Source organism: Mastomys coucha, unplaced genomic scaffold (genome assembly GCF_008632895.1).
Source record: "Mastomys coucha isolate ucsf_1 unplaced genomic scaffold, UCSF_Mcou_1 pScaffold17, whole genome shotgun sequence".
In the NCBI taxonomy this organism is placed as follows: Eukaryota; Metazoa; Chordata; class Mammalia; order Rodentia; family Muridae; genus Mastomys; species Mastomys coucha.
The window spans coordinates 34,553,373-34,575,248 of NW_022196899.1; the positions used below are offsets into that span (position 1 = coordinate 34,553,373).

Here is a 21,876-nt window from a genome sequence, read left to right on the forward strand (position 1 = left end):
TAGAGGAAAACTTTGTAGACATGGTTCTATCCTTCCACCTTAAAGTGAGTTCTGGGACTTGAACTCAGGTTGCCAAACTGGTACCACAAGTGTATTTGCCCTCTCTTGGCCCTCCTAGTATGTTTATAAGGCTTGCCCATGTTTTACCATGCATCAGTAGTCTTGTCTGTGACTGTATAATTTCTTATCTATTTTGGTTGCTTCTACTATTTGGGGTTTGGGGTTTGTTTTGGGTTTGGTGGTGTTTGGTTGGTTGGTTGGGTACTTTTTTTAAAAGAATTATTTATTTTATATATATGAGTACACATTGTAGCTATAGACAGATGGGTTGTGAGCCTTCATGTAGTTGTTGGGAATTGAATTTTAGGACATCTGCTCGCTCTAGTCAACCGTGCTCACTCAATCCCTGCTTGCTCCAGCCCAAAGATTTATTTATTATTAAAAATGAGTACATTGTAGTTGTCTTCAGATACACAAGAAGAGGGCATCAGATCTCATTATGGGTGGTTGTGAGCCACCATAATGGTGGTTGCTGGGATTTGAACTCAGGACCTTTGGAAGAGCAGTCAGTGCTCTTACCCACTGAGCCATCTTACCAGCCCTGGTTGGGGTTTTTTGGATGAGGTGTTTTGTTTTATTTTGTTTATTGCACTGATGTTTTGCCTGTGTGTATATCTATGAGAGGGTATGAAATCACATGGAACTGGATTACAGACAGTTGTGAGCTCCTATGTGGGTGCTAGGACTTGAACCTGGGTCCTCTGGAAGAACAACTAGTGCACTTAACTCATGAGCCTCTCCAGCTCCTGGGGGAATTTTATTTTATTTTATTTTTTGGTTTTGTTGGTTTTTGAGTTTTGTTGGTTTGTTTGGTTTGGTTTGGTTTGGTTTTGGTTTTTTGGGTTTTGGGTTTTTTTTTTTTTTTTTTTTTTTTTTTTTTTTTTTGGTTTTTGTCAGAGTTTCTTTCTATAGCCCTAACTGTCCTGGAACTCAATTTGTAGACCAGGTTGGCTTCAATCTCAGAGATCCACCTGTGAGTGCTGAGAGTAAAGCATGCCCCAAAATACCCATCATGGTTTTTGGGTTTGTTTGTTTGTTTTTTTTTTTTTTAAAGATTTTTTTTTCATTGGGGGGGCAGGGGCTATGTGTACATGAATGCAAGGGCCCACGGGGGTCAGAGGCATGAGAATCCCCTGGAGTTTGGGTTACATGCAGTTGTAAGCCACCTAATGTGGGTGCTGGGACTCAAATTCAGGTCCTCAGGAAGGGTACTGTGTGCTTTTAACCACTGAGCCATCTTTCCAGATCCCTATTTTTGTTTTTCTGATGATGGGGCCAAGATCATGGTAGAATGCCTGCTATGTGGATGTTATATGTTATATGCTATAACAGTTTACTAATCTTTTTGGTTTTTTCTAGACAGGGTTTCTCTGTGTAGCCCTGGCTGTCCTGGAACTCACTCTGTAGACCAGGCTAGCCTCGAACTCAAGAAATCCGCCTGCCTCTGCCTCCCAAGTGCTGGGATTAAAGGCGTGTGCCACCACCGCCCAGCAACAGTTTACTAATCTTAATTCACAGATACAAAACACTGAATTTGAACAACTGCTGCCACTGACATAGATGAGTTTTTTGTTTTGTGTTGTTTGCTTGTTTTTGTTGTATTAGAGTGAAAATATATGTGATACCTTTCTACTACTTTAATTTTAACCTTTGACTTGAAATAGAATTTGTTATACTAAAAAGTCATTTCTTGAGAAGTAAGCTCAGGTATTGAGTGTTAGCAAATTGCCTTTTTTATTGTTATTGTTTGTTTTGGGGTTTCTTTGGTTTGTTTGTTTTTTTTTCTTCTGAGACAGGTCTTCCTATGTAACCCAAGCTAGCTTTGAACTCATGAGCCTTCTGCCTCAGCTTCATAATTGAAGCAATTTTAAGCATGTGTTACCACAGGTGCCTACAAATTGCTTTTAGTACAGGAAAAAAAAATCCTCTTTTGTCCTTACATAATGCACCAGTATGATATCACATTAAGAAATGTAAGAAACCACTCTGAATACTTGATAGTAGCTTAGATGGCACCAAATTATTGCTGCTTCCAAACAGTACTTTTGATTGCTTTTATATAGTTGAATGCTTTTGATTGATTTTGTTTTCGTGGTACCTAGAGTTGAATACAGAGTCTCCCTACTTGCCACATGCTCTATATACTAAGCTGTACTCCTAGCCCTGTTGAATGGTACTGAATTCCTTTAACTTGTATTTTATTTTGAGATATTGCCTACCAGTGTGTGAATTAAATTTATTATTTCCCAACTATACTATAGCATAGAAGAAAAACAAATATGTGTAACGTTGTCTTTAAAAAGGCACAGTGGGGCTGGAGAGATGGCTCAGTGGTTAAGAGCACTGACTGCTCTTCCAGAGGTCCTGAGTTCAATTCCCAACAACCACATGGTGGCTCTCAACCATCTGTAATGGGATCTGATGCCCTGTTCTGGTGTATCTGAAGACAGCGACAATGTGCTCTATAAATAAAATAAATCTTAAAAAAAAAAAGGCACAATGGATAATTCCCTGTTAGGTAAATATAAATGAAGGAATTTGAAAGACAAAGCATGAAATATTTCAGAAGGTATCAGTTACATAGTTATTAAATAAATATGAAACTATAGATAGTCTTGAATAAAAATAAATCTTTTGGTTAAAAAATTGGGGCAAAAGGAAACATAGTAAGCAATGAAAAAGTTTTGGTTCTAAGGATGTAGCTTAGTTGTTGTAGGTAAAAATGATGCTCATGTGCAAGAACTAAAAGAATGTTAGTGATTAGGGTTGTTGTTTTTTTTTTTTTAATCAGAAAAAAAAGTCCATGATAGACCTATGTCTTAGTCTACTTTTTATACACCTCAGTTTTCTTTTCTTTTAGGTTGAAGAACAGTCAGATTGTAAGATCCTAGATGGACACTTTGTTTCTCCCATGGCCCACTATGTGCCTGGTATCATGCCAATTGAATCTGTTACTGCAAGGTAAGGAACTGTTGGGCAAGCAAGATGAGTGAGTTGTGTCTAGCAGCACAGTGTCCAAAGATCCTTTAGTGTGTGTGAGTACTGCTTATGCTTACAGAGTGTGGATAATGCCCTAAACTTTCACACTAGGAGGTTCATTGTCCTCCCAGGCATAGTCAGTGAGATCTAGGTGAGGTGAGAGCTCAAGAAGTCAACACCATTTTTATAAAAAATCAGACAGGCACAGTCACATAGAAATGTTTCCATGGGCTGGTGAGATGGCTCAGCGGGTAAGAGCGCTTGTTGCTCTTCCAAAGGTCATGAGTTCAAATCCCAGCAACCACATGATGGCTCACAACCACCCGTAATGAGATCTGACTCCCCCTTCTGGTGTGTCTGAAGACAGCGACAGTGTACTTGTAATAAATAAATAATAAATAAATTTTAAAAAAAAAATGTTTCTAAAGGATTTTAGTCATATGCTAGCTCTGCTCATTTCTAAGTAGAGTTTGCCTTTTAAGTTTTCACTTTGAGGAGTAGTGAGATAGCTTACCGGGTAGGGACACCTGACCACGCCTGACAATTCTCAAGACTTGCATAGTAGAATGAGAGAATTCCCACAAATTGTCCTCTGAGTTCCATGTGTGCCCCCCCACACAAAATTAATAAAATTTCATTTTTAAATTTCTATGATGATAAGGCTCTAGAATGGCCAGGGATACACAGAAAAACCCTGTCTCAAAAGGCAAAAAAAGAAAAACAAAACAAAACAGAACCAATATAACTGTATTTGCTTGTGGTAGTCAGTATTTTTTCTTTGCTCTAAGATAATTATTTTTTTAAATTTTATTCATTTATCTATTTCTTTTGTATGTGTGGGTCTTTTACCTGCATATATGTCTGCATTGTGTATGTTCTGATACTCAGGAGGCCAAAAGAATGTGCTAGATCTGGGACTGGAGTTATAGATAGTTGTGTCTCACCATGTAGGTTCTGGGAATTGGACTTGGGTCTTTTAGGAGAGCAGCCAGGGGGCTGGAGAGATGGCTCAGCGATTCCAAACACTAACTGCTCTTCCAAAGGTCCTGAGTTCAAATCCTAGCAACCACATGGTGGCTCATATCCATCCGTAATGAGATCTGACGCCCTCTTCTTGTGTATCTAAAGACAGCTACAATGTACTTACATATAATAATAAGTAAATCTTTGGGCCGGAGCAAGCAGAGGTCCTGAGTTCAATCCCCAGCAACCACATGATGACTCACAACCATCTGTACAGCTACAGTGTACTCATACACATAAAATAAATAAATAAAACTTTAAAAAAAAAAAAAGCAGCCAGTGTTCTGAACTACTGACCTGCTTTCCCACGCTTCTTTGTTTGTTTGTTTGATTGATTGCTTTGGTTTTTGGTATTGGGTTTTGGTTTGATTTTTTTTTTCTCTTTAATGAAATCAAAATAAAATGCAAGCAATGTTGTATAAAGCAAAAAAACAAGGACTTTGGCATTAAACGGATCTGAACTGAACCCTGGCTCCACTACTTATTAATCCAGTGACCTTAGGGCCAGGTATTTCTCTGAACCACATATTGTAAAACAGAGATGACAACACTTCATCCCACATGATAAAGGGGCTAAGTGATACAAGGAATGAAAATTGTATTCATTGAATATAAAAGACAGACTTAAAGCTTGACTTTCCAAAGGAACATGGAGAATCAGAAAGAGTTTTAAGGAAAAGAAAAAAAAAAAAAACCACTACTCATTTCATGTGACAGAAAGTAGGGCTTCCCTGCTAAGCTTTCCTGTCAGCTTCCGAAACTCCACTGGGTCCAGTTGTGGTGGCTTTTAAGCCTTTAGTACTTAGGAGGAAAGGCCAGCCTGGCCTATGTAGTGACTTCTAGGCTAGCCAAGGCTACACAGAAAGACCCTGTTTCAAAAACAAACAACAATCACGAAGTCAGAAGTGTTTGCCTTTGAAATCTACAATTTGAAATCAAATGTACTACTTTCAGCATTTTCAAGTAGTCTTTAAGAAAAGCAGTGGCCCATGGACAGCAATGTGAAGCCAAACTACTCACTGAGATTTAAAGGTGATGTTTACAGGTTACTGGCATAAAGTGCCTTGCTCCTATCTTAACTAGGGGTGTGTGTGTGTTAATTATAATGGCATTTACAGAGAGGAACTGGGAAAACACACATGAGTACAAAGATAGTTATGTCAAGTAAGTCTAGTAAAAGGAAGTCGTAGTAAGAAATGGTGGAGACAGGCACTGTGCTATTGAGTTGGGAATCCCATAATTCGGAAAGCTCAGGCAGGAAGATCAGGAGTTCAAGTCTAGACTTTATCTCATGAGAAAAAACAAAGCAAAACAACAACAAAAATCCAAAAAGGAAAAAACAAAGAGATAAAAGAGTCCTCTGAGGCTAGGATGCAATGTTCTAATTACACGAATTAACTGACCACACATTTAAATGCTACTGCCCTTCTTTCCACCTATCTCCCTTCATACACTTCTGAAACTTAGAATATGGAAAGTTACTGTGTTATATAACTGAAAAGGGCTATATAACTTTGTATTTAAGAGCTCAGAACTTGAAATTCCAGCTACACCATTTCTAGATTTCAGACCTTACACAAGTCACTTAATTTTTTTTTTTTTTGTATCTGTTTCCTCATCTGTAAAGGAAGAAAGTAATGCTACGTACTAAATGAGATGATGGTAAAAAATTTTTTTCTTTTCAGAGAATCATTTCTCCTGATATATACAATGTGCCCAGCACCTCTTTGAGCACACTATGTCTGATACATGAACAGAGAAGTAGGCACACATATATACACTAAAATAATAATTTCTTAAAAGAAGAAATAAAATAAAACATATCCAATTAGCTGGATATGGTACTGTATGCCTGTAATCCCAACACTTGTTTGCATAGTTTGTTTTCGTTTCTGTGTTGACATAAGGTCTCTTCACTATATAGCCCTTAACTGACCGAAGCTTACTCTATAGACCAGACTAGCTTTGAACTTGTCATCCTCCTGTCTCTTTTAAGAACTAGGGTTACAGGCCTGCACTACTGCACTGACTTAAATCCCAAAACTCAGGAGTTAGAGGAAGGAAGATGACAAGCTCCAGTCCAACCTAGGCCACAAAGTTTTTAAACAAGCAAACAAATGAATGGAATAAAACATAATCCAAAACACATTGTAAATTTAAAAAGTAGAACAAATAAAAAGCTTTCTATCCTATTTTTAGGACTCTTTAAAAAAAAAGATTTGTGTGTGGATGTGCATACATATGGGGATAAAGTGACAACCTGAAGATGTTGGTTCTCTCCTACAGTGTAGGATGCAGAGCTCAAGTGCACCCAATCTGGCTTGACAGCAAGCACCTCACCTGCTGAGGCCATCTCACCAAACTTCTAGGACATTAGAACTTTTCAACTTCACTCTTCTTTCGTGTGTGTGTGTGTGTGTGTGTGTGTGTGTGTGTGTGTGTGTGTACTGGTGGGAGTTTATGTGGATCCACGTGAAGGTGATTGGTGGCTGTAGGTCAACTTCCTATGTTGTTTTGCAGGAACCCTTTTCCTTAAAATAGGGTCTCAAGAGACCTAGAGCTTACAGATTAGACTAGACTAGCTGAGCAGCAAGCCAATCCTTCCCCAGCATTGGGATCACAGGTGAATACCAAACCTGGCTTGTTTGGTTTGGTTTGGTTTGGTTTTTGGATAGTTTCACCTATCCCAGGTTGGCCTCAAGCTTGCTGTATAGCTGAGGATTACTTTGGACTTCTTTAAAAAAAAAAAAAAAGATTTATTTATTATTATATGTAAGTACACTGTAGCTGTCTTCAGACACACAAGAAGAGGGCGTCAGATCTCATTACTGGTGGTTGTGAGCCACCATATGGTTGCTGGGATTTGAACTCAGAATCTTCAGAAGAGCAATCAGTGCTCTTAACTGTTAAGCCATCTCTCCACCCCCTACTTTGGACTTGTAATCCTCCTGCCTCTAACTCCTGAGTGCTGAGATTACAAAATTGTACTAAGACCAATTTTATGTTTTGCTGGGGATTGAACCCAGGGCCTTTCGCACATGAGTTAAGTCTCCACCAACTGAGCTACATCTCAGATCTTTACATTGGTAAAAATAAGGTCATAGTGCTTGCTTACATCTCTTGTCTACTTGGCTACTATACTAACACTTGGACGTCTCACATTGATCACCCCTTTTGTTTATCTTTTTCCCTTAGAAATGCTTATATGGGTTAATGGGTTTTGGTTTTTTATAGGGATAAAAAATAGGAGAATTTGTATATCTTAATTATCATGATTGAAGATATGTGTGTGTGTGTGTGTGTGTGTATACAGAGATGGATATATTTCATATATATATGTATGAGCTACTCATTTTAAGTATATAACTTAATAATTATTGTAACTTCCAAGTTATACAACTATCTTAATGGAATTTTTAAAATCATTTTGTTGGCTGGTTGTGGAACATTCCTTTAATCCAACTACTTGGGAGGCAGAGGCAAGTGTAGCCTATTGAGGTCAAGGCTAGCCTGGACAGAGAGTTCCAAGACAGTCAGAGATATTCAGGGATATGTAGAGAAACAGGGATATGTAGAAAACGCGCGTGTGTGTGTGTGTGTGTGTGTGTGTGTGTGTGTGTGTGCACGCGTGCACAAATATATGTATATGTATGTATTATATATGTTTATATTATGTAAATATACATTTTTGTGGGACTTGAGATTGAACCTAGAATCTTGCTCATGGTAAATAGGTGCTTAGCTTAGCTTATGTACTTACTTCTTTTGGTTTTTCGAAACAGGGTTTCTCTGTGTATCCCTAACTGTCCTGAACCAACTCTGTAGAACATGCTGGCCTCAAACTCAGAAATCTGCTTGCCTCTGCCTCCCAAGTGCTGGAATTAAAGGCGTGTGCCACCACTGCCTGGTAAAGATTTATTTATTTATTTATTTATTTATTTATTTATTTATTTATTTTATGTATATAAGTACACTGTAGCTGTCTTCAGACACACCGTGAGGGCATCAGATCTTCATTACAGATGATTGTGAGCCACCATGTGGTTGCTGGGAATTGACCTCAGGACCTCTGGACAAGAAACCAGTGTTCTTAACCACTGAGCCATCTCTCTAGGCCCACTTATGTACTTTCATAACTGTATCCCCAGCTTCACTGTTCAATTTCTATAGAGAATAGTCATCTAGTTTCGTCTGACAGTAACACCATGCCACATTAGGTAAATCCGTTTCCAAAATGTGCTCAAAGTTTGGCATGCCTGCAATTTATTTGTTGTTTCCTCCCCATCTCTGGTATCATAATTTCCCTTTTCAATTGTTGTTTTAATTCTTTACAGTTTCATTCATAAACATAGTATTCTTTGCATCATTCTATTCCCAGTATTCTCACTCCCTTTCCCATCCCACCAAATCCCTAATCTTTCTAAGTCTTTTTCCTGCTTTCATTTTTTTTTTACTCCTAACAGAAATTAGGTTTATAATATTCTAGCTTTTGGACACATAGTTACAAACTGAATGTCAAAGTTCTAAGTATTTACTTCAGGATAGTTAAAGTATAGGCCAATAAGATAGTTGAGTGGGTAGAGATACTTTGTTAAGCCTGACAGAGTCCAATTCCTAGGACTCCTGTGGTAGAGGAAAAGAACTCCTGCAAGTTGTTCTCTGACCTTTGATCTGCACCAGGGCACACCCATTCCCACACATACATACAAATAAATGTTAGTGATTGTAGATCATCTGGCCCATCCTGAGGGGGGGGGTGAGGGGGGGAGGGAGAGGGAGAGGGAGAGGGAGAAGGAGAGGGAGAGGGAGAGGGAGAGAGCGAGCTTAATTATGATACTTTTTAACTTGAGAGGTTAGAACTGGGCATGATGAGTCACACCTGTAATCCCAGCACTCAGGATGTTAAGGTAGAAGGACCACAAGTTTGAGGCCAGCCTGACCTACATAGTAAGTATAATTCACGCCAGCCTGAATTATATAATGACAAGACCTCCTCCATGAACTAATTAAACATAAATAATTAAAAACATATTCATGGATATATGTGTATGTAGTTTATGGCTAATTTTCATTTAAAAAAAAAATGTCATGTTTTGTAGGTTCCAGTTTATCGTGCCTAAGGAATGGAACAGCAGATACAGACCTGTGTGCATTCATCTGGCTGGAACAGGAGACCATGTAAGACTTGTGACACCATAGCACTTCAAACCTACACAGTTCTTAGCCCTTCTCCTCAGCACTTCCTATTATTGTATTCTTAATGTGTCCTTCCTTCTTTCCACAGCATTACTGGAGGCGCAGGACACTCATGGCTCGTCCTATGATTAAGGAGGCCAGAATGGCTTCATTGTTGTTAGAAAACCCTTATTATATCCTTTTGTGAGACTCAAAACGTTTCTTTCTCTCTGTTTATATATTTACTCTTCAAAAGAAGAACATCCTATGCTCTCAACCACTGAGCCATCTCTCCAGCCTCCATGGTAACTAACTTTTCAAAACTAGTTAAATTCATTTATCAGTTCAGAAAATTATTTAAAAGCAAGAAGGAAAAAGAAGAAAAGCTTGTTTATGCCCTTTTAAAAAGAACTGTGATGGAAAGCAGAGTTGAGGCCAACTTTGGATGTGTAGTGAGTTTGAGGCCAACCTAAGCTACAAGAAATCCTGAAGAGTAAAGGCCAGCCATAATGGTGCATGCCTTTTAACCCGGGAGGTTTTCTGTGAATTTGAGGCATAGCAATTTCCAAGACAGCCACAACTACTCCATATTAAAAAAAAAAAAGTAGAAAGTGTGTCATATATGGTGATAAATTCCTGTAACCCCAGGTGCTCAGAAGTTTGAAGCAGAAAGGTTATGAGTTGGAGCCAGCATTAGTTGTATAGTGGCACTAACATAAATATTTTTTTTAATTTTTGTATTTTTTTGTTAACATAAATATTTTTTAATTGGATATTTTATTTATTTATATTTCAGATGTTGCCCCCTTTCCCAGTTTCCCCTTTGCAAATTCCCTATCCCATCCCCCTTTACCCTGCTTCTTATGAGGGTGCTCCACCACCCACCCACTCCCGCCTCACCACCCTAGCATTCCTCTACACTGAGGCATCAAGCCTTCACAGGACCAAGGGCCTCCCTTCCCATTGATGCCAGATAAGGCCCCTTCAGCTTTTTCAGTCCTTCCCTAACTCCTCCATTGGGGTCCCTGAGCTCAGTCCAATGGTTGGCTGCGAGCATCCACATCTGTATTTGTTAGGATCTGGCAGACCCTCTCAGGAGACAGCTGTTTCAGGCTCCTGTCAGCAAGGGCTTCTTGGCATCAGCAGTAGAGTCTGGGTTTGGTGTCTACATGTGGGATGGATCCCCAGGTGGGGCAGTCTCTGGACGACCTTTCCTCTAGTCTCTGTTCCACTCTTTTGTACCTGTATTTCGTTTAGACAGGAGCAATTCTGGGTTAAAATTTTGGAGATGGGTAAATGGCCCCATCCCTCAACCAGGGGGCCATGCCCAGATTCTAGATATGGTCTTGAAAGGTTCTCCCTCCCCTTTGTGTGGGGTATTTCAGCTAACATAAATATTTTAATCCTATTTATAATAATGATAAATTGTACTTCTATTTCTTAAGGTTCTTATGTTGGACTTACTAAGTCAAATGTTTGCTATTAAAGAAATGAAATGCATTTATAGTAAAGGTGAAAGTTTAGAACAATACTTAATTTTTCAAGATGATGTCAGATTATTCGCAGAAAAAAAGAAACTGATGCACATTTCTGCTAATAAGAGAAATATACAGGACTGGAGAGATGGCTCAGTGGTTAAGAGCACTGATTGTTCTTCCAGAGGTCCTGAGTTGAATTCCCAGCAACCATATGGTGGCTCACAACCATCTGTAATGGGATCTGATTCCCTCTTCTGGAGTGTCTGAAGGTAGTAGCTACAGTGTACTCATACATAAAATAAATCTTTTGGGAAAAAAAAAAAGAGAAATGTACAGTTCAACAATTACCAGTGTTTCTTAAATAATAAACACAGTATTAGGAAAGCTACTGTGAAAGAGAAACTTACTACAAATGACTGAAGAATCAGTTCAGCTCAGTAGTTTAAAACTTCTCATACCTGCCTGGGGAAATAGGTCAATCTGTAAAGTAACTGTACACAGAATCTGAGAGCCTCTGTTCAGGTCTCCAGAACCCCATAAAAGAGCCTAAACCCCAGTAATACTAGGGAGGCAGAGACATATGGTTGAGTTGTTTTGGGGGCCAAGGATTGACCCAAGACCTTCTGCATCTGACCTACCACTGAGACAACATGGTTTAATGTCCTTTTTTACATCATAAATGCTTTCATACACGATTCTAAACTTCTACTTAAACCTAAAGATGGTTAATATTTTGTACTGAGTACTTAATATTCTATATGACCTAAGAAGTTATTCCCACTTGTGAGAAAACAGATATCATAAGGTAAGTGGCAGGTTTGAGATCACATACACACTCATACAGAGCCATCTCAGATTCAGGCAAAATGTAACCCAGTGGTAGAATGGCCTGGCATGTGTGAGCTCCCAGATTCAGTCCCTTCCACCACACAAGAGAAAATAAGAGAAAGGTAAACTCACCAATCCCTTAACAGTGATTTTTTTTCCCCAGTCTGGCAAATTTATTCTAAGAATTTACTACAAAACAAAACAAAAACACACTTAGGAATATGCTTATGTAGCCTCACTTATATAAGTCATTAGAAATAAATGTGCACTGTTGAGAAACTACCGAGTCGCCTGGCTCATGACACTGGAGGGCACTGGTGCTCCTGCTGTTTGTTGCTTCTGCACTCGTGACCTAGACCTGCCGCTTACCTTCTTAAACCTGTTTTCTCACTTACAGGTGGGAATGAAAAGTGTATGAAAGCATTTATGATGTAAAACCGGGACATTAAACTGCGTTGTCTCAGTGGTAGGTCAGATGCAGAAGGTAAATCCCTGGCTCCAAAAAGCAAGATAGAAACAAACACAAACATGTGGAATGGAAAAAGAAAAACTTAAAAAAAAAAATACTGGATAAATTTAAAAATGTTAATATCGCCAGGCAGTGGTGGTGCATGCCTTTAATCCCAGCACTTTGAGGCTGAGGCAGGCGGATTTCTGAGTTGAGGCCAGCCTGGTCTACAGAGTGAGTTCCAGGACAGCCAGGGCTACACAGAGAAATCCTGTGTCAAGAAAAAAAACGTTAGTATCTATTCCTATATAGAAAGATTGTACAACCTTGTAAGTATACTGAGTATATTAGTTTATACATTTCAAATAAGTAAATTACTTGGTTTGTGATTATATCTCAGTAAAGCTATGTAAATTTTTAAAAAATATTTAAGTTGAACAATATAAGGACCTGTAAGCAACTTTTGAAGTATCTAGGGAGTAGTTACTTAGGTATTGTATTCAAATTTAACTGTTTTGCTTAAATAATATATTCTGAGATGAGTATATTTAATTATTTTAAAACTTTCTCTTTGACCCATCTTCTTAAATGGCTGCAGGAAGCCCAAGGACCAAGTGTAAGTACACATCACCTTCATTGTCTTCATTTTCGCAGTCTTTAGGACAAATGTTTGGTTGTCTTCAGTTAACCATTTCCTTAGTTGATTTAGAAAACTTAATAAGAATATAGACTTAATTCTTTTTGTTTGTTTGTTTTTCTGAGACTGGGTTTCAGCGGTCCAGGCTGTAGACCTCTCACTGGCCGATCTGTCTGCCTCTGCTTCCCAAGTGCTGGGACTAAAAGCCTGTCTGACCACTGACTTTAATTCTTACTGATCATCAGGGCAGCAGAAAAGACTAGGGTACAATTTTCCATCAATCAGAATCATTTGTTCTTTCACAGACATGAACAGTTATCATGTTTTTGGAAATAAAAGAAGAATAAAGAGGAAGTTAGCTACCTATCTGGAAAGCTCCCCTGTAGCCTGGGACCTTGAACTTAATTTCACCTTATGATCAGAATAGAGTCTGAAAACAAAATGGCAATACTTAAGATAAGTCTCATTTGTTTGATTCCCAACAGTATTCAAATGAGGACAAAGTCTTGCCCTTTCCACGAAGGAAAGACTAGTATAATATAGTCAATTTACCAACAGGCTGCTGGCTGTTCACCCAGGAGAATAGTGTCATATTGGGGCACATAACTACCATCCATTCCTTAAACAAAGAACTCACTTCATAGTGTGACAGTGGACCCATGATCATGGATCCCACTCATCTTACTGTGTTCCCTGCCATCCCCAAGTGGCTAGCTTGATAGAACAGTGGAATGGCCTTTTGAAGACCATTCCAGGAGGTTGCGGCAGGTTTTCCAGAAGGAAGTATATGCTTTGAATCAGCACCCTGGGTTCCTTGTTTACTGTGAGGACTAGGTTAGGACGAACTCTGTGAAACTATGCAAAAGTTAAAGTTCAAGCTAAATAGTTCAAGAATTTCCAGTCTGGAGCCAAACCCTGAAATCAAATTATAGGTGCTATTTTTTCCTTATACACAAATTGCTTAAAAACCAAAGAGTTCTCCAGAGAATGGTAGTACACTCCTTTAATCCCATCACTCAGGAAGCAGAGACAGGCAGATCTCTATGGCCAGCCTAGTCTATAGAACTAGTTCCAGGACAGCAAAAGCTACATTAAAAAAAAAACAAAAAACAAAAAAAACCAAAAACTTGTCTCTGGAAAAAAAGAAAAGAGTTTATTTAGGCTAACAAGAAGCAATCTGAGTTAGTAAATGACAAACTGAAGTTAGAATGCTAACTTGTCTTTTACTAATTATATAACCTGGCCTCTTTAATTCTGATTGCCTCCTTAGAACAGATAAAAAACTTTCATCCTGCCAGGCAATGGTGGAGCACGCCAGCCTGGTCTACTGAGTGAGTTCCAGGACAGCCAGGGCCACACAGAGAAACTATGTCTCAAAAACAAACCGGAAAAAAAATTTTTTTTCATCCTGTTGAGTGTGCCAAAACACGCCTTTAATCCCAGAACTCTGGAGACAGGGGCAGGTGGATCTCTGAGTTCAGGGGCAGCCAAGGTTACAGAGAAAACTTGTGTCAAAAAACAAACAAACAAACAAAACCCATTGTTTCTTATATATTATGTACTCAAGAAATGTGCTGGTTTGGGTGGAGCTGGAGTCAGTATGGACCAGCCCCCCCATTCCCCACCCACCCCCACCTCCACATTTGACCCACAATCCTGAAAACCAGTAGTGATGATGGTCCAGTTTGTTTGCTTTTTTTTTTTTCCTCAGAGCACTCAACAGGAGTACAAATGGCTTACAGTTTAAATCTTTAAATCAGTTTTCTGCTCTTGATTGCTTTGGTTGTGGTCAGGGAGGTGGGAACTGAATGAGATGCCTCACTCAGTTGTCCACATTGGCCTACTTGAACCTCCCACGTGATGGGATTACAGCTGTGGACCATCTTTTCCTGCTTCTCTCCTTTAAAAAAGTCATCTTAAGTCTGTTTTCATCCAAAGTAAGTAAATAAAGAACAAAGATTACAAAAGAAAATAGTTAGACCAGGTCCACCATAAACATCCCTATCTCAGAACCTCACACTAGTATACTCTACAGACATCCCTATCTCAGATCCTTACACTAGTATACTCTACAGACATCCCTATCTCAGAGCCTCACACTAGTATACCCTACAGACATCCCTATCTCAGAGCCTCACACTAGTATACTCTACAGACATCCCTATCTCAGAGCCTCACACTAGTATACTCTACAGACATCCCTATCTCAGAGCCTCACACTAGTATACCCTACAGACATCCCTATCTCAGAGCCTCACACTAGTATACCCTACAGACATCCCTATCTCAGAGCCTCACACTAGTATACTCTATAAACATCCCTATCTCGGAACCTCACACTAGTATACTCTACAAAGAGAGCCAGGGAGTAACAAGGAGCAGAACTTAAGAATTCAGAATTTCCATGCAAGGCCAAAATCAAATTTGTAATGAGATATAGAAAATGAGCTTAAGAACAGAAAATATGGTTGGAGAGATGGCTCAGCAGTTAAGAGCATTGACTGCTCTTCCAAAGGTCCTGAGTTCAAATCCCAGCAACCACATGGTGGCTCACAACCATCTGTAATGGGATCTAATGCCCTTTATATCTGAAGATAGCTATAGTGTACTCATATACATAAAATAAATAAATAAATCTTAAAAAAAAAAAGAACAGAAAACAAAGAAAATGGAGTCTTTTCGAATATAATGTGATCAATTTTGATGGAGGAGAGCATATAGTTTGTTCTTGTTAACATTGTTGAAACAGGGTTTCACTGTGAAGCCCAGGCTGGCCTGAACCCTGCTCTTGCTTCAGCATTCCAATGAAATCTTGTCAAAATACACACAAATTCACTTAATGATTGTTGAGTTGCTACCTCTTCTGTAATTCTGTGATACCACAGAACCTCAGCCACCCCACAGTTTTAACATCTATGATCTACCAAGCTTCTAGCTGCAGGAAGCAGGCTTCTCTTTATGAGAACTCCCCTGATGCAGGGCACAGTGGCCCTCCTGTAATGCCAGCACTTGGGAAGCAAAAGCTAGTGGGTCAGAAGTTCAGTCACCCTGAGTTATAATAGACCTTTTATCAAAAAAATTAATAATAGAAAATTTCAGGTATGTTGATTTTTATTTCAATTTATTTAGTCAGGTTTCATGTCACATACCTGTAATCCCAGCACTAAGGCTAAGGCAGGTAGATCTAGGATTTGAGGTCAGTCTGGTATGCATGGCAAGGCCCAGTCTCAAAAATAATTGATTAAGCCAGGCAGTGGTGGCACACACCTTTAATCCCAGCACTTGGGAGGCAGAGGCAGGCAGATTTCTGAGTTTGAGGCCAGCCTGGTCTACAGAGTGAGTTCCAAGACAGCCAGGGCTATACAGGGAGACCCTGTCTCGAAAAAAACAAACAAACAAAAAATAACTGATTAAAACATGTTTTTGTAGTCAGGCACGGTAGCACATATCTGAAATTTCAGCACTTAGACAGAGGCAGGAAAATCTCAGATTTTAGGGGTACATATGACTTCTCTGTTAGCCCAAGCTACACTCCTCTGCAGAGAAAAATTAAAATAAAATGTAATTGTACACCAGTGAAAATGGCTAAACTGGTAAAACAAGAAACAAATAAACAACAACAAAAAAAGCCAATTGTTGCACAAGCTTGACAACCTAAGTTTAATTTGTGGAAACCACATAAATGTGGAAAGAGAAAACTAATTCCACCCACAGAGTTGTCCTCTGACCTCTACACATATTGTGGCATGTATACATGTGCACATGGACCAGTGGACACCCATACACAGTAATTTCTGTATGTTTTTTTTTCGGGGGGGGGGAGGCTTTAAGGAGGGGTAGTGGTTCAAGACAGGGTTTCTCTGTATAGCCCAGGCTGTCCTGGAACTCACTTTATAGACCAGGATGGCCTCAAACTCAGAGATCTGCCTGCCTCAGCTTCTGCATCCCAAATGCTGGGATTAAAGGTGTAGCCCAGGTTTATTAAAAATGTAATGTTAGCCAGGCATGGTGGTTTATACCTTTAATCTCAGCATTTTAGAGGCAGTGGCAGGCATATCTCTGAGTTTGAGGACAGCCTGGTCTACAAAGTGAGTTCTAGGACAGCTGGGGCTACACAGAGAAACCCTGTCTAAAAAAGAAAAATCAATACACTTTATGGTTTGGAGAGATGGCTCAGCAATTAAGAGCACTGACTACTCTTCCAGAGAATCCAGGTTCTCTGTTTAACTGTCTGTAACTCCAAGGTCTGGCATGCTCACACAGGTATACATGCAGACAAAGCACCAATGAACATAAAATAAAAAATAAATTTTGGGCTGGGCGGGGTGGTGCACGCCTTTAATCCCAGCACTTGGGAGGCAGAGGCAGGAGGATTTCCAAGTTCGAGGCCAGCCTGGTCTACAGAGTGAGTTCCAGGACAGCTAGGGATACACAGAGAAACCCTGTCTTGAAAAAAAAGAAAAAAATAAATAAGAAAATAAATTTTGGGCTGGAGAGATGGCTCAAGCAGGTAAGAGCACTGGCTGCTCTTCCAGAGGTCCTGAATTCAATTCCTAGCAATCACATGGTAGTTTACAACCATCAATAATAAGTTCTGATGCCCTCTTCTGATATGCAGCTAGCTGTACGTGCAGATAGAGCCCTCATAAATACAATAAATAGATCTTTAAATAAATAAATGAATTTTTTAAGCCAGGCAGTGGTGGCACACACCTTTAATCCCAGCCCTTGGGAGGCAGAGACAGGTGGATGTCTGAGTTCGAGGCCAGCCTGGTCTACAGAGTGAGTTCCAGGACAGCCAGGGCTACAAAGAGAAACTCTTTCTTGGAAAAAAAAAAAAAGTAAATGAATTTTTTAAAATGTAAATGCATAGAATAAATCATTTTCTATTTTGTTTTGTGAGGCTAGAAGATCCAGCTTAAAAAATGTGTCTGACCTATTTGTCATGGGAGGCGCTCTTATTCTTGAGTCTGCAGCTCTCTTGCACTGGCTGGAGAGGGAAGGCTATGGACCTCTTGGGATGACTGGAATATCCATGGGAGGACATGTGAGTCTCTGCAGCTTTTATTTCATTACCGTCATGTTTATAAATAGGAGTCATTTTCATTGTACTCGAAGCATGAATTAATGTCAGTGAAAGTAGAAATTAGAGGCAGTTCCAATAAGGAAGTAGTGTTGTTATGTTATTTTGTGTAATTTATATAGATAAGCATATATTGTACAACTTCACGTGTAGCGGGTTTTTTTTGTTTGTTTGTTTGGTTTGGTTTTTTGGGGTTTTTTTTGGGAGGGTTGGGTTTTTGGATTTTTTGTTTTGTTTTGTTTGTTTGTTTTTTCAAGACAAGGTTTCTCTGTTTAGTCCTGGCTGTCCTGGAACTCACTCCATAGACCAGGCTGGGCTCAAACTCAGAAATCTGCCTGCCTCTGTCTCCCAAGTGCTGGGATTAAAGGCTTGTGCCACCACTGCCCAGCTGGATTTTATGTTTTATTAAAAGTTGATTACAGCTGGGCAGTGGTGCACACCTTTAATCTCAGCATTTGGGAGGCAGAAGCAGGCAGATCTCTGTGAGTTCAGGCTAGCATGAGCTACAGGGCAAGTTCTAAGATAGCTGGCCATACACAGAGGAACCTTCTCAGGACAAAAGAAAAGTCGATTACAGAAATCTAACTTTTCAAGGGTCTTCTCAGTATATTCAAAGTATATCCTTGCTTTTGCTATTGGTCAGAAGAGAAATGAACTGGCAGATGCCTTTTAACTTTTTTTAACTTCCAACATATTTTGTGACATTTCATTATACAGAGAATGTATTTTAATAATGTTAACTTTGTTTATTACCTTTCTCCACCCCCAGTGCCAGGAATGTATGTTTTGTCTATTAGACTAATAACTGAACAGACTCTTAGTTGGTTTCTCTGTGCCAAGTCTTTTCTCCCTTTCGTTTTTTTATTATTGAAAAAAAAGTTTTTTATACAATATATTCTGATTATATTTTTTCCCTCTTCCATTTCCTCCCAGATCCCCACCATCTTCCTACCCACCCAATCTGTCCTACCTTCCTACCCACCCAATCCATCCTACCTTCCACCCATCCAATCCATCCTACCTTCCACCCACCCAATCCATCCTATCTTCACCCACCCAATTCGTCCTACCTTCCACCCACCCAATCCATCCTACCTTCCACCCACCCAATCCATCCTACCTTCCACCCACCCAATCCATCCTACCTTCCACCCACCCAATCCATCCTACCTTCCACCCACCCAATCCGTCCTATTTGTCTTTCTTTGAAAAACAAGCAGAAAACCAGGTGGTAGCTAGCAGTTGTGACACACACCTTTGGTACCAGCAGTCCAGGAGGCAGAGGCAGGTGGATCTCTGAGTTCATAGCCAGCCTGCTCTACAGAATGATCTTCAGGACAGGACAGCCAGGGCTGCACAGAGGAATCCCTTTCTCAAAAACAAACAAATAAAACCAAACAAAAACATACAAATAAAACCAAGAAATATATACCCCCCCCCCAAAAAAACCCCACAAAATTGGAAACCAAGGACCAATTGTTTTATGGCCAATAAGACAAAACAAAAACAAATGAACTAAAATGCCCAAACAAAGCTAGATGAGATGGAAAGTCTACAAAGATGCCATTGAATATGTTTTGTCGTGGCTATCCATTCCTGGGCATGAGACCTATCTGAATTGTGGTTAATATTCTCAGTGAGACTCAGCTGGCAAAGACTTGGGTTGTCAGCCTCTCCCTCTCAGGGCTGGCAGCCAATCTAGTTTGAACTTGTTCTTGCCTCCTGTCTCTGAGATGATGTTATCAGTTCTATTGTGTCTAGAAGACAGTCTCCTTAGAGTCATCCACTACCTCTGGCTCTTCATCTTTCCACTCTTCTGTGCTTCTTCCTCTGCACAGGCTCCTGAGTGCTGAGGAGAGGGTCGATGAAAACATCCCATGTAAAGCTGAGTGCTCCAAAGCCTCCCCATCCCTTTTTCCCCTCCTCCCTCCCTTCTTCCCTTCCTCCTTCCCCCTCCCTCCCTTCCTCTGTCCCCCCCTCTTTCTTTCTTTCTTTCTTTCTTTCCTTCTTTCTTTCTTTCTTTCTTTTTGAGACAGGGTTGCTCTGTAGCCCTACCTATAGTGAAACTTGATCTGTAGGTCAGCTGGCCTTGGACTCAGAGGTCCATGCCCATCCAACTCCCATTGTCCAGTTGTGGGTCTCTGTTCTCAACTATTTCAAGAAGCCTCTCACTTTGCCTGAGAGGCACAGATCTGAGTCCTAGTCTGATTTCTTTTAAGATTTTCCTCTCTATTTTTGCTTGAATGCAAAATACTATAAGTCTCATCTTTGCTTTCTTCTGTTCAAAATGCACTAGCTTGTTTCACATGGCTCTAGCTATGACAGGCACTAGTGCATCACCTAAGTGAGAAGACAGCTTTATAGCTCCCCAACAAAGCCCATTTTTGAGTCCCAGCCTCACCTGTAAGTTGTGCTTGACTTTCAGTACATTTCCATGGTACTATCCCCTAATTGCTTGCTGCACTACGTTCTCCATGAAGCACCTAGTGAAGTTAGTACCTGAAGTGTGCTCTGAGTGATTACATACCATTTATTTGTCATTAGCATTATGTGTGTATGTGTGATTTATGTACTTTAAAATGTATGTTAAGGCCGGGCGGTGGTGGTTCATGCCTTTAATCCTGGCACTTGGGAGGCAAAGGCAGGCGGATTTCTGAGTTGAGACCAGCCTGGTCTACAGAGTGAGTTCCAGGACAGCCAGAGCTACACAGAAAAACCCTGTCTCGAAAACCAAAAAAAAAAAAAAGAAAGAAAGAAAAAAAAATGTATGTTAAGTTTGCTATAGATGATCATTTGAGTTATAAAAACTTAAATCCAAAATGTTACTCAAATCCAGGTATGCCGAGTGCATGCTTGTACTCCCAGAACTTGAGAGACTGAGGAAGAAATAGCACGCATGTGAAGCAGCATCGGCCTGGGAACACAACAGGACTACTTCAAAAAGTTCTAAATAAAGCCTTTATAGTTTCTTGCTTTCTAAAAAGAAATTTATATGTTATTGAGTCTATAGTTTAGAGACATTCTATAAATGTTACAGCCCTTGTGTTCATGTCTTACCCACTCCCCATCATACAAAAGTACTTTTTAGTATTAAAAAGTATTTAATATTTAGTATTTAAGTATTTAGTATTTTTCACATCAAAGAACAGAAACTCTGTAAACTTGCAGTTTTCTAATTAACAGATGGCCTCCTTAGCAGTGTCCAACTGGCCCAAGCCCATGCCGTTGATTCCATGCCTGTCTTGGTCCACAGCATCTGGGGTCTTCACTACGGTAATTGGATTGCAGTTGATACTTGATAGCATGTACTTATATATAGTTATATTAGGGGTCCCCAAAGTCACCCCTAGATTTAGTGACCTCAAGAAGGAATAACAGAACATATATACACATGCACACACACATTCTCTCTCTCTCTCTGTATTTTACACACACACACACACACACACACACCACACACACAGCCTAAGCTTAGCAGAAGGATATGACAGAAAAATCAATAAAAGGAAAAGGCTCATGAGGCAAACCTGATGCATGCTTCCAAGGGTCCACACTCAGCTGAGTCTCACGGTTTATGCTTAATAAGCCATGCAGTCACCTGTAACAGATGATGAAATGCTGGTTTTCACTGAGCCTGGTAGAGTCTGCAGTCAGTGAGTTACCTGACTGTCTCCAGTGTACTAGAAGTCAGAAGGAACTGCAGTGTTAAGCAGAGCACAGACTTGTACAAACAATATGACTGTAATGGCCCACTCATCATTTAGAGAAAGTTCCATATTAGTGTAAAAGCTGCTTATTGATCAAATTCCCAGACTCCACTCAAGGATATAAGTGGGCCTTCCAAAGGATGAATAATCTCAAGCCCAATTTCACTAGCTCTTATACAGTACTTAATAATAATAATAATAAAGTACTGAGCAAGCTATGTCATGATTTTTTCTTATTTTATTTCAGGGTGTATTGAGTAAATCAATTAATTGGCGGGAGCTAGAAAAGCAGTATTATACACAGACAGTTTATGAAGAAGAAATTATTCATATGCTTGAATACTGTGGGGTAAGTTTTGGTTTGGATTGGTTTGGCTTTTGTTTTTTGCGATATACCTGCCTCTCCCACCCAAATGCTGAGATTAAAGGTGTGGGCCACCTGCCCAGCTGGAGTATTT

At 39.8% G+C, this 21,876-nt stretch overlaps 1 protein-coding gene across 4 annotated transcripts in view; it reads left to right on the plus strand.

Moving 5' to 3' along the window:
- Abhd18 (abhydrolase domain containing 18) overlaps positions 1 to 21,876 on the plus strand; it is a 41,409-nt gene that overhangs the window by 13,849 nt on the left and 5,684 nt on the right. For 3 of the 4 annotated variants that reach the window (XM_031376691.1, XM_031376689.1, XM_031376690.1), the window contains 7 exons: positions 2,921 to 3,021; positions 9,162 to 9,240; positions 9,347 to 9,431; positions 12,580 to 12,607; positions 17,537 to 17,675; positions 20,895 to 20,984; positions 21,666 to 21,767. In XM_031376691.1, the coding sequence (XP_031232551.1) occupies positions 2,921 to 3,021; positions 9,162 to 9,240; positions 9,347 to 9,431; positions 12,580 to 12,607; positions 17,537 to 17,675; positions 20,895 to 20,984; positions 21,666 to 21,767 (624 nt within the window). Of the gene's footprint in view, positions 1 to 2,920; positions 3,022 to 9,161; positions 9,241 to 9,346; positions 9,543 to 12,579; positions 12,608 to 17,536; positions 17,676 to 20,894; positions 20,985 to 21,665; positions 21,768 to 21,876 lie in introns of those variants that run through there. The other variant, XM_031376692.1, reaches the window with a different exon arrangement.